This window comes from Lagopus leucura, unplaced genomic scaffold (assembly GCF_019238085.1).
Source record: "Lagopus leucura isolate 7727_CA_CO unplaced genomic scaffold, USGS_WTPT01 Super-Scaffold_100015, whole genome shotgun sequence".
NCBI lineage: Eukaryota > Metazoa > Chordata > Aves > Galliformes > Phasianidae > Lagopus > Lagopus leucura.
In genome coordinates, this window is record NW_024962269.1 from 6,079,984 (window position 1) to 6,094,954 (window position 14,971).

At 40.9% G+C, this 14,971-nt stretch overlaps 1 protein-coding gene across 11 annotated transcripts in view; it reads left to right on the top strand.

Moving 5' to 3' along the window:
* The window catches only part of MYO5A (myosin VA), a 94,563-nt gene that overhangs the window by 14,038 nt on the left and 65,554 nt on the right, over window positions 1-14,971 (top strand). For all 11 annotated transcript variants that reach the window (XM_042875870.1, XM_042875874.1, XM_042875877.1 and 8 more), the window contains exons 2-4: window positions 576-686; window positions 2,144-2,315; window positions 8,865-9,009. In XM_042875870.1, coding sequence (XP_042731804.1) covers window positions 576-686; window positions 2,144-2,315; window positions 8,865-9,009 — 428 coding nt within the window. The remainder of the gene's footprint in view (window positions 1-575; window positions 687-2,143; window positions 2,316-8,864; window positions 9,010-14,971) is intronic.

Sequence of the window (14,971 nt, forward strand, 5' to 3'; positions counted from 1 at the left end):
GAAGCCATCCAGATGAGCCACCCTTCTTTGTTGTGGCATTCCCAGGGCTTAGCATTGGAGAACACAGCCAGGCAGCTGCACGAGTTTGGTACACGTGTAGCACTTCTAAGAGCCTGGCAGAGAGCAGCAAAGCCTGTATCTTTGGCTTGGGTGAAAATGATCACAACAGGAATTAGACTTTTCTTCTCTATTGTTTGGAGGGACTTCAGAATCTTCTCAGAAGAGCTGCTTTTAAGTAATTTTTTTGGTAGCCAAGTTTTTGACCTCTGAACACATAGGTAGTTTATTTTGTTGATTTTCAGCAGTGAATGTGCGTCTTAAACATTATTTTATATAGGAAATAGCCTTTTCTTACTGCAGAAAGGCAATGAAGGCAATGCATACGTAGCTTTGTGTCAGCAGAATAACTTAGTCACTTCCTCTGTGCTAGTCAACATATCTTTTGCTTAAAGGTTTGGCTATAGACAGATGTATTGAAAAAGGAAAAAAAAACATTTTGGTATCATGTATGTTGATGATTTAATGATATTGCTTCAAGAAGTCACAGATCTTTTGCTGTTGTTTTTATGTTGCAGTATGCCAGGGTTTGGATTCCTGACCCAGAGGAGGTCTGGAAGTCAGCAGAACTTCTGAAAGATTATAAACCTGGAGATAAAGTTCTTCAGCTTCGACTTGAAGAGGGCAAGGTAGGTCTTCTTGTTAAATCCTGAGGTTGTTCTTGGGAGACCGGTGTATCTAACACATGAAGCTATATTGTAAAACTGTAGCCCTATTTTTGTGTGTAGCCCTATTTATGTGCTATTATTCTTGACCACAGAGTTTGAGCATTACTTTTTGTGTGAATTCCATTTTGTCTAATTTTTTTGAAGTAACTTAGATAACAAAAATGTTGGTTGTATCCAGCTGCCTGTATGATTCAGTTACATATATGTATCTTTTTCTACTTACCCTGTTAAAGTATCAACCCTGGTTGATACTCCAGGGGGCCACAAGGAAAATAGTGTTGCAGAAAGAAGTGGTGACTTTCAAGTTCAGCATTGCTATGAGAAAGTTAATATCAACAGGATGGGGCAAGGATTAAGAGCATTGCCAGAATGGTGCGAAATGCAGCATGGAGAAGGGATGACATCTCTCTGAAAAGATCACTTCTTTGCAGTGAAGGCTTGTTTGTATTTTCTTATGCCATTTGAATGGTTATTTAATGTCAGTGTATAATGGAAGTGGTCCTTCATGTCTTCTCATAGAAAATAAAGATCTGCAGTAATCCAAAGATTTATTTTTAATTTCTTTTCTTTCTACCAGTGGGCAGCTTACATGCCTTTTTTAGATGGAGGTCTACATAGTAATTAAGTAAAATGAACAGATTATACGTATAAAGTAGGTCCTAAGTTAAAACACTTTAATTGAATGAATTTCATTCATTGACTCGCTCACATCTCTGATATGGCAAACCGAGCACAACCTTTTCAATCAGACAAGGTCTGTTTTGCTCCACCCTCCACATTCCAGACTGTGCAGTGGTGCTGCACACTTGTGTATTGAATGTAGTAGAATGCAGATGTTTGCCAGTCAAGACTCATTGTGCTGGGACAAGAGAATGTCAGGTAAATAAGGTACTGTTTCCTCCAGAGACAGATGCAGCTAAAATATCTGCATTAGAGATTAATTTGCATAAATCTGTGTGAATTATAAGTAACATTTTTTTTCAGTTTGTGTTTTCATAGAATTCCTGTCCTTGCCAGCATTCCTGTGTAATGTTGATGTATATATGGCTGGCTGTAGGCTGATGGAAAATTATTTCCTCTGTCCTGCTCAAACGGAGAATAATATGGAAAACTAATTAGATTTGTGATAAAACACATTTCAGTTTATTTAATAAAAAGATTTGGCAGCAAAAACAAGGCATTTGTTTAAGTAATAGTTTAAAAGGATGAAATACATTTATTATTGCCTATTGCTTGTAGAAAACCCCTTTGGGAATTTTTTAATGATACTTTTGGAGAACCCAAATCACCAGACCATGCAAGTGTTATCTTGTGTTTTTATACCTTGTGAATCTTCTGCTGGGAAGAATGGTGGGAGGGGTTGAATGAAGGGATCTAAACAGCAGTTCTTTCAACACGTGCTTCTATTTAATTTTCAGGACCTAGAATATTGCCTCGATCCGAAGACTAAGGAACTCCCCCCACTGCGGAACCCTGACATCCTTGTTGGAGAAAATGATCTCACTGCACTCAGTTATCTCCATGAACCCGCTGTTCTACACAACCTCAAAGTTCGATTTATAGACTCTAAACTCATTTATACCTATTGTGGCAAGTATTGTGTCTTTTTATCCTGTAATCTTCACAGAGACTGCAGCAGACAGGAAAAGTTTGTTATTGATATTTGTACTTTTAACTTAGTGGTAGGGTAGGTTGGGCTGTTCTTGTGAAAGTCCCTTTTCTTATGTGGTCAGTAAGCACGTCAAGTAGGCTTGAAATTATTAAGGCTCAAAGAAAACTGACTTCACTTTATGTTCTTCTAGCTTCCCAGTGGGCTCTGTTTATAAAATTTTAGCCATGGACAATTTTGCCGTGGGATTCCTTGCTGACTGTTGTTCCCCTTAGGCATGTGTAGATAGGCATGGGCTGGAGGAGAGCTTCACACGCTGAGGATGTAGGAGGTTAGCCTTGCTGTTTGATGGATTTATTGCTTCCTGCCTTTGATTGCCTCCATCTGTACTGAGCTGCCATATCTGTGCTGAAGATACCCTTTTATTTTCCTTTTTGTTTTTTCTAGTCAGTGGAACTATGAGAGTGCGTTTGTAACAGTGTGTGAGCTAGTGCTTGTCCATTCACAAGCATGAATAGTGTGAATTTTAAAAATACTTTTTAGCTCACAGTAGATGTTACCTAAAACTGTAATTGCCTGTAACATTTTCATACAGCCAAACTGTGGGGAAGTTACTTCGTTGTAGGTACAAAATTGTAGCTGAGTTGTCTGTTTTAAGGACGCATTGATAGATAGTTTAGGCTTAATGCTTTTGGCTTGTGTGCATGTGTTTCTTTTAAATTTTAGTTTTTAGTAACTTTTTAATGTAGCCATTATATTATAAACAGCCTGTTAACTTTTTGAATATTTCTTTAGTTTGCTTGTTTTTTGGACACTGTGCTAGTACATAAGGAGCAGTTTAAGTCATTAGGGTTTTGTTGTCATTTGTTGGTTGTTTTTTTTTGTTTTTGTTTTTTACATTTAGGTCTGAGTAAAAGAAAACATAATATGATGATGTGATTCCTGGAAATCAAATACTAAAAATTTCCTTCTTGTGATTGTCTGATTAAAACAAAGACACATTCTTCCCATACATGTAGTCAAATTACTATTTGCCTATTCATCAGAGCTCAGTTTATGCCAGCAGAAAACATACCCCATGATTTCTTTTTAAGTATACAGTTTAACTTTGTTTCTAATCAAGTGTTTGTAGGACAGTTCCAGTTCTTATTACCATGTGCCAGCGGTTATTGAGCCCTCTCCATGTTACCATACCTTAGACTTGCTATTTATGATTTCCTTGTGCTTTGCACTCTTTGCAGACTGTAGAGTAGACTTTTGCAAAGCTGTGGATGTCATGTTGCAGGATGGCCCTTGACAGATAGCAGCAAATCGTGGCTGCTGGTATCTGCAGTAGAAATTTCTATTTTGCATTATAAGGCCTTGTTCTGTCCTGGTCTGCAGGTGGAATGTACCGTGTGTCAGATTTCCCTGTTCTGGATATTCTTACAGTTCCACTATGGTGAGGGATGTGGGGAATGAAGGCAAGCAGCGTGTTGGGCACTTCATGGTGGCCAGAGCACAAGCATTAGTGTTGTGCTACATTTTGCTCACACCGGCAGTTCTCAACCTGTGGGGCCCAGCAGAGTGCATCTGTTCCCAATCCTGCTCTGAGCAGTGCCTGGACCATGCAGGCCTGAATCTGACTTTGCCTCCCTCTGCTTGCAGGCAGCCTTCATTCACATAAGTTTGGGAGATGATGCATACCTATATCTCATCCTGTCACACAGTCAGAGCATGACCACAGGTACCAGATGGTTTAGGCTAGAAGAGACCTCTGGAAGTCTTCCAGGAAGCTCCCTTCTTACAAACAGATCTGACGAGACTGGGTTGCTCAGGGCTTTGACTAAAGACACCACAGCCAGTCTGGGCAGCCCCTTCTAAGGGTGTGTGTTTTAATCCCCAGACTTCTCAGCTTCCCCATCTTGGATATAGTCCACATGTCTGTCCCTAGTGCCTCCATGGCAAAGCTCCTGAGGGGGGAGTGTTCAGTGAAAGGGCTTTTGTGTAACTGGAGTCTCACAACCCGACCTTGTAAATAGTTTCCAGTGTGGTGTCTGCAAGTACAGCCGTGCCTGTCCTGTGAGACAGTCTGCCCGGTTTGTGTTTTGTTTGCTTCTAAACATGGATTATGTTTAGTGTTCTGTAAAGGAGTGTGTTGTCTGCTGGTTTTGTTTTCTGTTTGAGAAGACAGGTTGTTTTTATGTTTGTCCTAGTGCTGCTTTAGTTGTGGGTATGGCTGATGTTATACAGTTTCTCCTAGGGCTAGAGGGCTTTTAGCAGCTTATGGAATTCATTGATTTGGGATTGCTGAGCTTGATCAGCCCTTCTGCTTCCCAATAAGTGATGCTTCTATGAAATGCATGCTGGGTGAATTAGAAATACGTAGACTGTGCACTGTGGCAATTTCAGCTGGTCACAGTGCAGGTGAGTGAGTTCTTATACCAACTGGGGGACCGAAGAGTACAGTATGGCATGCATTTGTTGTCTTGGGTGGTAGACATATATACATTGCAGTGTAAGCTAAGTGAAATAAAGCTAGTGTGTTAGCCTTTAAAAACCTGATCCTTTGGCCAAGGACATTCACCTTACAAATCACTATCAATTTCTGTCCTAAGTATATGTTATTTGCCTTCTTCAAAAGATTATTGTCTTAGAGTTCTGCTCACAGAAGGAATTGCATGTGCTTCCTTATTCTGGTTTAGACATTAGTCAGGTTAGGTTAAATACTCAGTGAAGGTGATTTGAGCTAACCCAGTTGATTTAGCCAGAAGGAGATTAGAAAACACATTAATCCACCAAGAGAGTTATGGTAACGCTATTCCCAACCAGCAGAACTAGACTGGGAAAGGATGGATTTCCATGGCCCCAGAAATTAATTCAGTTATTCTTTTCTTAGAGTAATAGGTTGAATGGATATTAAATTCTTTATAATTTCACTTTGAGGTAACCCAGACTTTTAAACAGAAGAACTCCTGATTTCTTAATTTCAAGGCCAGCCTGTCACCAGAAATCCAGAGCTGATTTATTGTTTTGTTTTGCTGTTGAGAATATGAAATGAAGAGTTCATGACAGAAGCTGAAGGGTTATAAGGAAAAATAAATGGACAACGTGCTATGACTGTGATCAAAACTCAGTAAATATTCCTGGCTAGTTCAGATGTATAAATACTGCCTGGTACGAAGGACAGCAAACTTTGACAAGTTAGTAAAGTGTTTGCATTAATATCTGGTTTAACCACAGATGGTGAATACTTTCAAAATGAAAGAATTGACCACATTTACTTCGGATGTATGTAAGAAGAATGGCAGAAAGTAACAAAAAGTAATAAAATTTCATGTGACTGCAGGAATGAAAGCACACACAATGTGGGAAGGGCCATGATATTTCTTATAAGAACAGCAGTACCGTTCAGTGGAGGTAAAAATAAGTTATGTATGAATTATTCAGAATTATTATCCTGGGAGGTAGACTGGTTTAAAAGTTCCCATAGAAAGCACATAATTCCTGCCTTGCTTGTTTTGGTTATTTCCAGATGGTAGTAATTTGTTGATTTCGCAAGCCACTACTGCAATTAAATGCTTTAATGTGTTGGAGATTTGTCATGGAGCTGCAGTCTTGAATTCAGGGGTTCATTTTTACCAGTGCAGCCAGAAGCAGGAGGGAATTGTCTGAAGTTTTGCACGGCTTTTTTAATGTCTCTTTGAATACATGTGCAAGCTTGAGAGGCTTTAGGAGCCCATCCATCACAGCCTCAGTGCTAACGGCTGTTGGCAGCCAGCCTGTTGGCATGGGGTGGGCTGAGTTGTCTAACACGTCTCTTTTTCTCCATGGCAAGTCATGGAGTCATAGGCTCATAGAAGCATTCAAGTTGGAAGGGAGCATTAAAGGTCACCCAGCCTACCTGCCCTATAATGAACAGTCCCAGAAGGACTCCTCAGTTGCAGCTGTGCTATGCACACTTTGGTAATAAGCAGCACTGCACAGAAGTGCTGACAAACATCGGCTGTGTGGTGTGAGTATCGGAACAAGTGCTGGTGAATTAGCAGACCTGGCTAATTAGCTGAGCGAGGCACACGCATCCACTCCCACTGCTGCAGAGAGCCTCATCCGGCCCTCAGCTCCAGAGCTAAACCTGCAGTTCTGCTGCTGGAGAGCCAGCTTAGTGGCTTGGACTGAGCGCAGGTAAAATGCAGTAGCTCCTCATCGCTGTGCCTGGCAGCTCATTATTGGTGAAATCAGGAATCGTAACGTGGCTCACGTTCAGTGCTGAAGCAGCCTGGGAATCCTGAGGCTGTGTGACTCCACACGTGCCACTGAGGTATGCTGAAAAGAAAGGATTTAGTGTTCCTGTGTGCAGGCAGATCCCTATGGAGCATCAGGGTCCAGAGGTGCTTCCCAGTTGTTTATACTGCAGAATTCCTGCTGACAGCATCACCGGGGCCCTGGAACACCACCACTTCCCAGTGTTTGCCCTTACAGTCATCATTTGTAGCCTCTCTGATGTCCCAGACTGAGCTCACCTGACTTTGATCTGCAGCCTGTCCTGATCCACACACGCTGCCCTTTGTGCTGCAGGCACGTTAGGGATGTTAGATCCTGTGGCAGTCCAGGCTGCAGCTGCTGGTTTGGCGGCTGCTGCCTGCTGCTCTCCTGCCCCAGCCTAACTCCTTGAGGCCAAGGGATGTGGCTGGTCATGCCAGAGCAGCTCTGAGCACCTTGGGTTGCTCGCAGGCCCTGCTCCAGCCCCCAGCTCTGACTCCTGCTGCTGACTTACACCCCCAGCTGCTGACTCCCAGTGTAGCTGATGGGCACTGCAGTGTCTGCCAGCACTGAGCTCTTGTATTCCTGTATTCCCACCCCCCTTTTATTTTTTGGCTTGTCATTACAGCATTACACTTGGCACACATTTTTACAGCGACTTTTGAGTTACTGAGTCATTTGGGTGAAGTCATTTGGTGGAAAAACACTGGCACTGGTTGGATAGGCGTGCCCAGACGTGTAACTGCCCTTATATTTGAGGAAATAAATGAAGATTTCTCCAGTCTCTTTGTGAAAAGTGTTCCGTCGTTGTTTAATGTTTTTGCTACGGTCAGTGATTTATAAATACATGAAAGGATTTGAAAATGGGATGATACTCCCAGCAGCAGAGGCAGATTACAGATGCTTTCACTTCCCTTCTCCCAGCTCTGCATGGAAAGTTCCTGAGATAGAAATCACAGCACTAATCTGCACATAGCAGGGAGCTGGGCGCCCTGAGGAAGTGTGCGCCTGTGTGAATTTCTAGGTAAATTTAGAAATGCACTGAATGCTGTGGAAATGCTTACAGCACACATACTGAGGGATATGTTGTCCAAGGAGCGTTGATTGCATGCTTGCTGCAGACTTTATGCAGCCACAAAAACCTTGAAATACAAATGTAAGAAGAGATTCTATTTTTAAAGTTAGCTGCAGTTAAAATTAGTTTCTTTTGGTTTTTCTTTTTTCTTCTGCTTATATCACATGTTAAGGTGAGGAAGAATGGCCATGTCAAGAAAGCAGACTTTGCCTGGAATGACCAGGTCTCACGTGTCCATGGTCAGTGATTTCACCTCTGTGTGGAGTAAATAAGAAGTGTTCCCTGCCCATAGTAAATACTGCAGAAAAGAATAGTATCAGTAGTCTTCATTCAGACCCTCCCTGGGGGCAGAGAAATCCTCTTTTCATGTGGAAAAGAAAATTGGACCAAGGCCACTTCAGATCTCACTTTATGGATAGGAAAGATGTACAGATTAAGACTGAGCTTTTCTGTAAAAGAGGAGGGGATTGGAGGTGGTCTGTTTTGGGAGAGCAAAAGGATGGTGTGAATTTAGAAATGCTGTAGTGATGATTGGCATAAAAAGATTGGAAAACTAGAAGATGGAAGGAGAAGTAGTTTCACATACAGACATACAACGTGAAGATCTTGTGGTGCCTTCTAGAGGTGTAGTTAATTTCCTGACTCGACTGCATGCCTCTGTGTGTCAGCCCCATGTGATGTATTTTTTGGCCCCTGTCAGATGTGTCCTGCAGGCAGGAGGTTGTTCCTGCTGCCTGTTAAAGCCATCCAGGTCACATTATGGCTCTACTTTGTTGTTTGTATTAAAAGCTGTCCTGGGTTCAGCTCCTGAAAGGTTAACACACTGTACATAACAAAATGCTCGTGAGGCCTTTTAGCAGCTATAGTTCACCAATCCAGGTACTTTTACAGTTAAAGAAAGGGGAACATTGATAAGGCATCATACTAATATTGTATGTATTAGGAGCTGTCCCTGATGTATGCCCTGAAGTAGGATAGAAGGAAACTCATTCTAGCTTTTGTACGCAAAGCCGAGGTCAGACTAAATATCTAAATTTCTATCAGACTAAATTTCTATTATTTAGAAATCAACAATATAAAGTGTGCGGGTTATTCTTCTCTAGTTAATATTTTTAGAAAAATTAGAGCAATAGTTGATGTTAAACCCATTCTTGTTTTATTTTATTTTGGGACAACTATTACTAACTCCCTTTGTTTCATTGTCTTTGTTTAGGTATCGTCTTAGTGGCCATCAACCCTTATGAACAACTGCCTATCTATGGCGAGGATATCATCAATGCATACAGTGGCCAAAACATGGGGGATATGGATCCACATATCTTTGCAGTGGCAGAAGAGGCATACAAGCAGATGGCCAGGTTTGTAGATCACATGAGTTTTGAATTCATGGATTTTATGAAAGGAATGAGATTTAAAACTTCTGGCCGACAGACTTCTCGTTAATTTATGACTCGTGAAGTATTTTCAGGATCTGTTTTTTATCCAGTGTTCCAGTGCATTTCACAAGAGGGTAAGTTGTCCAAGTTAGTGAATATTAAAATGTTACAAATGCCCTGGAGATCCTGGCTGCTGACAGGTAACAGGAATAGCTGTGGATCTCTTTAGAATTTAGGTCTAAAATTAGCGTGGTGCTTTATAGGATTATGTAGTTTTAACTTGATTAGCAAACTGTGGACGTAGTTTTTAATCATTGGTGGATTTTTAAAGAGAAAAATGCAAGATTTTTAATTGTTTTGTATTTGGATAACTGACAACAGAAAGAAGAATCACTGGGCTTACGGATGCTATATGCTGTTACAGACTGCTAGTTCTATTAGCAGAGTCCCAACAATGTAATCTGCTTTTGACTACTATTGACTAGAATTAAGAGGGAGGAAAAGGCTGAATGCACAGTGTGTGCCCCAAAACAGTGTCTCTAAGGACACTGTAACAGCTGTGCAGGAAGTCCTCATTTCCTTAATTATTGCATGAAAACGAACTTGTCACCCAAGGAAAGTTGTTGTTGGAAACTGTTCTTCCCCTTCACCCCAGTAACCTGTCAGTTTGAGAAGCTTTTTGAAATATTTAGTTTCTAGAATGAGCCTTTTGGGCTACCATGTGGTTTTTGGTTAGCAAAATGGGCACAGGTATCCTCACTGTTTAGCTACAAGTTATCCATACAGTTTTCCTTGTTGATAATACAGCCCATGATCAAATTAACCTGGTAAAATGTTTGAATTAACTGTAGTGGACCTGCAGAAGGGGGAGCAAGGCAGAGATGGGCTGAAAATGATGAAACGTTCAGCTTTGCAATTAGCTACCTTTTCATTAAAGAATTCATATGAGAGCTGGAATGAATAAAATCCTCCGTTTGATATGAAGTCAGTTGTGTGAGTACAGTGATCCACTTAATACTCACATAATAGATCATTTCAAAAGAGAGAGATACATACAGTGCAACATTTCCTGATGTGAGATAATTGCAAAATAGGCAATGTTTCAGGAATACCACACTCTTGCATTGTTGTATAGCAGAGGTGCTCCCCTTACTTTCCTACTGCTAAAGGAAAAAGAGACACGTAATTTGGTATGGAAATATAAAGACAAAACTGTGTGTCATGACAGTCATATTTGCGCGGTGTGCCTTTTTTAACCTACATCCACATTGTTCTACTACTGCTGGTCAAGTCCCTCTAAAAGCTTTACGAAATAAGAGTATGGTAGGCACACGTCACATCTGAGGAGCAGTCCGCACTTGCATTGATATGGCAGTGGGGGATGCAATCCAAATATCCACAATTTTTGTTCGTGGCATTGATCAGTGAGAGGCTGGAAGATGATCTGTCTGCAGGGGCTGCTGTTCAGCACTGGAGGGGACATACTGCTTGCCTGGTCAGAAAGTTCAGATTTCTGCATTGTGTTCACTTGCTAGCTGAAGCTTGTAGAGTGAAGATTTCTATCTACCACCATCTGCACTATCTGCTATTTCCTTCTCTGACATCAGGCAGAGATTCAGAGGGGCTGAGATTTGGCAGTAGTTTCTTCTGTGGTTATTTCTTTTTGTGTTAATTGCCTGCTCTTCAGCTCTAGATGCTCCCTCCAGCAATTCTGTGCTTCTGAATAATAACAAATAAGATGTGGAAGTTCCTTTTGAAACAAATGATGAGAAGTTATATAAGCATGAAAATGATCCTAAATAATCTTTCAGCATTAACAAATTAATTCCTTTGTGTTCTGTGCCTACAGCATGTTATAGACACTGTTATTTTTTTATAAAAAAGAATTTGAAGATCTACAGTTCCTCTGTTGGTCATGTAAAAGCAAAAATGAGGTTGTATCTGACCTTCACTAACAATTTAATAATTACTTTAAATATTCATGTAGTAGCTATGTTTATGGCAATTATCTGCATTCATGCATATATTGCTGAGATTTATTTTGCTGTTGCTTCTAATCTGTCTTAATTCCCTGTTTAAATGATGACTGGAATAATTACTCATGATACTCCTATCCATAACGCTTCAACACATGAATATTTACTCTTCAATTCTTGTTATTTATAATGTAATGATTTAAAGTTTGTTCTTGCAAGCTGCATTACTTCCCTTACTGTGACTGAGAGATTCTTTCTTTGCATTTGGTAATACTGCGTGATTTCTGAGATCTTTAGCCAAACAAAATGACCCCTGAAAGCTAGTCATAATAAACTAAGTGTTTGCATTGTGTCTTCAGTATGTACAGTGCAAAAATATGAATGATTAGTTAAAAGCAGCATGGCTTTTTACCCACACTTGGCTGTTAGATAACTGATTATCATTAGTTTAGCCCAGGAAAATGTATATAACTGTTTAGGACTGCTCTTATTTTGGACTTCTATTTCTTTTCCTTTTCCAGCAGAGCCAAGTTTCTGGGCAGTTAGTCTGCAGTGTAGCAGGGTGGCCCCTTAGGGCTCACTAAATGATGAGTAGTGCTCACTCATCTGTAAGGTTTGACCAAGTATGTCTTTTTATTGATAACTTTATATGAGACTGGGGACTTGCCTTTGTCTGCATGTCTTGTATTTCAGTTTCTATTCATTATTCTTAGATTCTTTCTTAGATTGTAGGTAGCCAGTGTGTGGATGTATGTTTTGTGACTTCCATGGATAGCTTGCTCAGAGAGCTTTTGGACAACTTTTAAGGAAGACTAGCAAGTTAAAAGGAAGGTAAAATATTACTGAAACATTTACTTTTTTTTCCCCCTTGAAATATAAACCATAATATCTGCATGTGAGTATTTGTGTGTGTTGAACTCTTTGAACTACAATGCATACCACTTTTATAAGTCAGCATTTCTAACTTTTTAACAAAAAATATTGTTTCCTCACAGCTGATAACTATGAAAACTGAGGCAAAGCATTAGCTGATAAGTTTCCTAATTTATTTTTGTTTTTTTGAAAGCATTACAACTTTGATAGGAATCAACCATCAGCACGTGTGCCTTTCTTTCAGTTTCTTTTCAGTGTTTGGTAGAAGCCTCCAGTTTTAAACCCATGGCTCATGATAAGAGGAAATGTTTATGGTTGCACTCTTGTAACTGCTAAGAATTGCATGAAACTACATGAGACTTAGATTATTCATTTCCTTACACTGTTAGGGAAAGATGTTCTGAACCACTCTTACATGGGATCCCTTCTGTGTAGTAAGGGCATATTACATAATTAAGATAATGTGTATTTTCGTCAGTACCTAATTGATCTATTTTGTTTGTTCTTACTGTGGTTGATGACAGATAAAGTGAAGTTGTCTGCTTAGAGTGCAAGTTGGGGATAATGTCTGCAAACAGACATTATGTACTGGTGAGATCAGTGAGTGCTAGAATGGAAAGCAATACTGTCAGTCTGCAGCATTTTGCTTTTTCTATTTGGACAAAGCATAATGATTTATTCAATGTTAGTGTGAATCTTCTTCATTAAATTACCTTTAATAAGCAGGTTGCCTCTCTGTTTTGTAGATTTGTGGCATGCATCTGATGGCTCTCAGCTACATGAAGTTTTTTTTTATATCACTTTTAGTTAAGAAAGAAGCTTGGTGAACTGTTGAGTAGGTGTTCTGAAAGCACCTTGACTGACAGCCTCCCATTATCGCAGCCATCTCAAGATGATGTCCCGTTATAAAAATGCACCTTTGATCAGCTGCTGCTTTGCTTCCCAGTATCTCATTAATGGATTCACCCCTTTCAGAAGTGGGTAGGGAGATGATGAACAACATATCACAGATCTGCATGTGGTTACAAAGTGAGAGTGTTCCCTAGTAGGCACCGTGCAGGCATACAGCAGCCTGCTTTGACACATGGCTGTGACACATTACTTTTCCACATGAAATACTTACCTAGTTCTTTTAGGGCTCTGCTGTTAAAATTAGAATGAAAAGGGAAATTGTCCTTTCTGGTATAAACTGATGATTTTGGAATAAGGAATTAACCCTTGCACTTCAGGTCTGGCATTTTGTGGTACTGAATACAAGGCAACAGATGCAATATTTAAGCAGACGTAATGTCAAGACCTGAGCAGTGATTATTTTTAGGCAACAGAAGGGTTAATCATGGCCGTAGCTGGAAGCTAGGGTTCATGTGAGGTGTCCTGCTGGTAGCTAGGCAATGAGCTTTAGTGAACTATTATGGGAGTGACCTCTGACTAATCCCTAGATAAATCACTTCCATAGTGCTGGCTCATCTTTGTGCTCCTCTGGTGTGCAATCTGTCATGATTTTACAGCATGTGCTGACCTCAGTTTTCTTCATTTGTATGTGTTGAGAGATGCTACCATCAATTCATTATCTTTTCACCTTTTGGTGTTTGTAGAGTCAAGAGCTGTGTTTCCTGTCTGTCTCTGAAGCCAGTATGTCGTTTTTGCTTGTACAGTAGAAAAGCTGAGGCAGAGATGTGCCATGCATCTGTCACTAAAGGCTGGTTCCCAACACTGAGCTCCTGGCTCTCAGTCCTATGCTCAGATCGTTTTGTCCAGTGGCAGAACAGGATGTCAAGAAAAAAGGCCATTACATTTATTAAACAGTTGAACTAGAGATATGTTGAGAAATGTGGCTAAAGACCATGGTTTTGCTGGACTAATGTTTAATGCCCATTAAAGTTAAGTCTTTTACTAAGAATGGATTTACTGACTAATCACTGCAAGTTGTTGTGACTCAAGGTGCAGCTGAACACATCTCTGAATTGTTCAGCATGGCTCCTGCAAGGACTGGGATGTTTCCAGTCAGAGCACGTTAGATCCAGATAATCAAACCAATGGGTACAGGGCACGCATGTAGGACAGGCCTGAAATGTGGCTGCTGTTCCTATTGGGGAATAGCATTGATAATAAGTTGGGTTTTTTTTTTTAACCTTTTCCTCTCATCACGTTGCCACATTCAAAGCCCTTTAGTCTCTAACCAATCCCTTGCACTGATAGAGCACTTTGCACGTTCTGGGCGTTATACAGAATTTGGCTTGTTAACCTGTACAGCAGTCTTCTAAGGGTGGAAAATGCAATTATCTGTGTCGGACCTTTTGGGATGTGCCAACACAGACCAGTCTGTAGGCTTCACCAATGGGAACGTGGGGATGACGTGGCTCTGCAGGAAGCAGGAGCCATGTCCAAACACAGAAGAGCACTGAGAGAAGGAAACCATTTCACAATAAGGGAAAAAGGTTTCTCGAGTTCGGCTGGCATTTGTCAGTGTTGGCTGGGTGTAGGGGAATCTTGTCCCCAAGGAGGAGGCCTTGCAGGGAGCTGGGTTCAGCAGGCTGAGCACAGGGAGCATGAGCTTTCTTTGGGCTCTTGGAAGCACTGGAAAGTGGGAATGCAAAACCAGGGTGCTTTTCCCATATAGCAAGCCAGAGAGCTTAGTGCAGAAGTCAGGGGGATAATAGAACTTATTTAGGGCTACAAAAGTTGTTGTGATGAAAATAGATTGTTCAGAAGGTCAGTGAAGGGCAAAATGCCCAGGCAGGCTCCAGCCTGGCACCTCCAGAGCTGTGGCTCTGTTCGTTGGAGAGCACTGGAAAACTGCTGGATGAATTCTTGTTTGTTTATTGAATGGTTCTGGTGGAAAACCAAATCCAGGGCTTGTAGAGAGGCCAGCTTCTCCAGTGACTCCTGACAGACTCTGTGCACCCTGGGCTGAGTGTGAGGCCTTCATGGTGAGCAGGAACTGCTTGGCATATACGGCTTTTGCTGCTGCACAACACCCTGTGCAAAGGTGAAGCTAAGTGTATTGCATGGATCTGTAGTAAACTTGCCAAAGCACGTGGGTTTTACAGCTGCCTTTTGTACTGGAATAAGTGCAAAAAGCAGCTTTTGTCTTT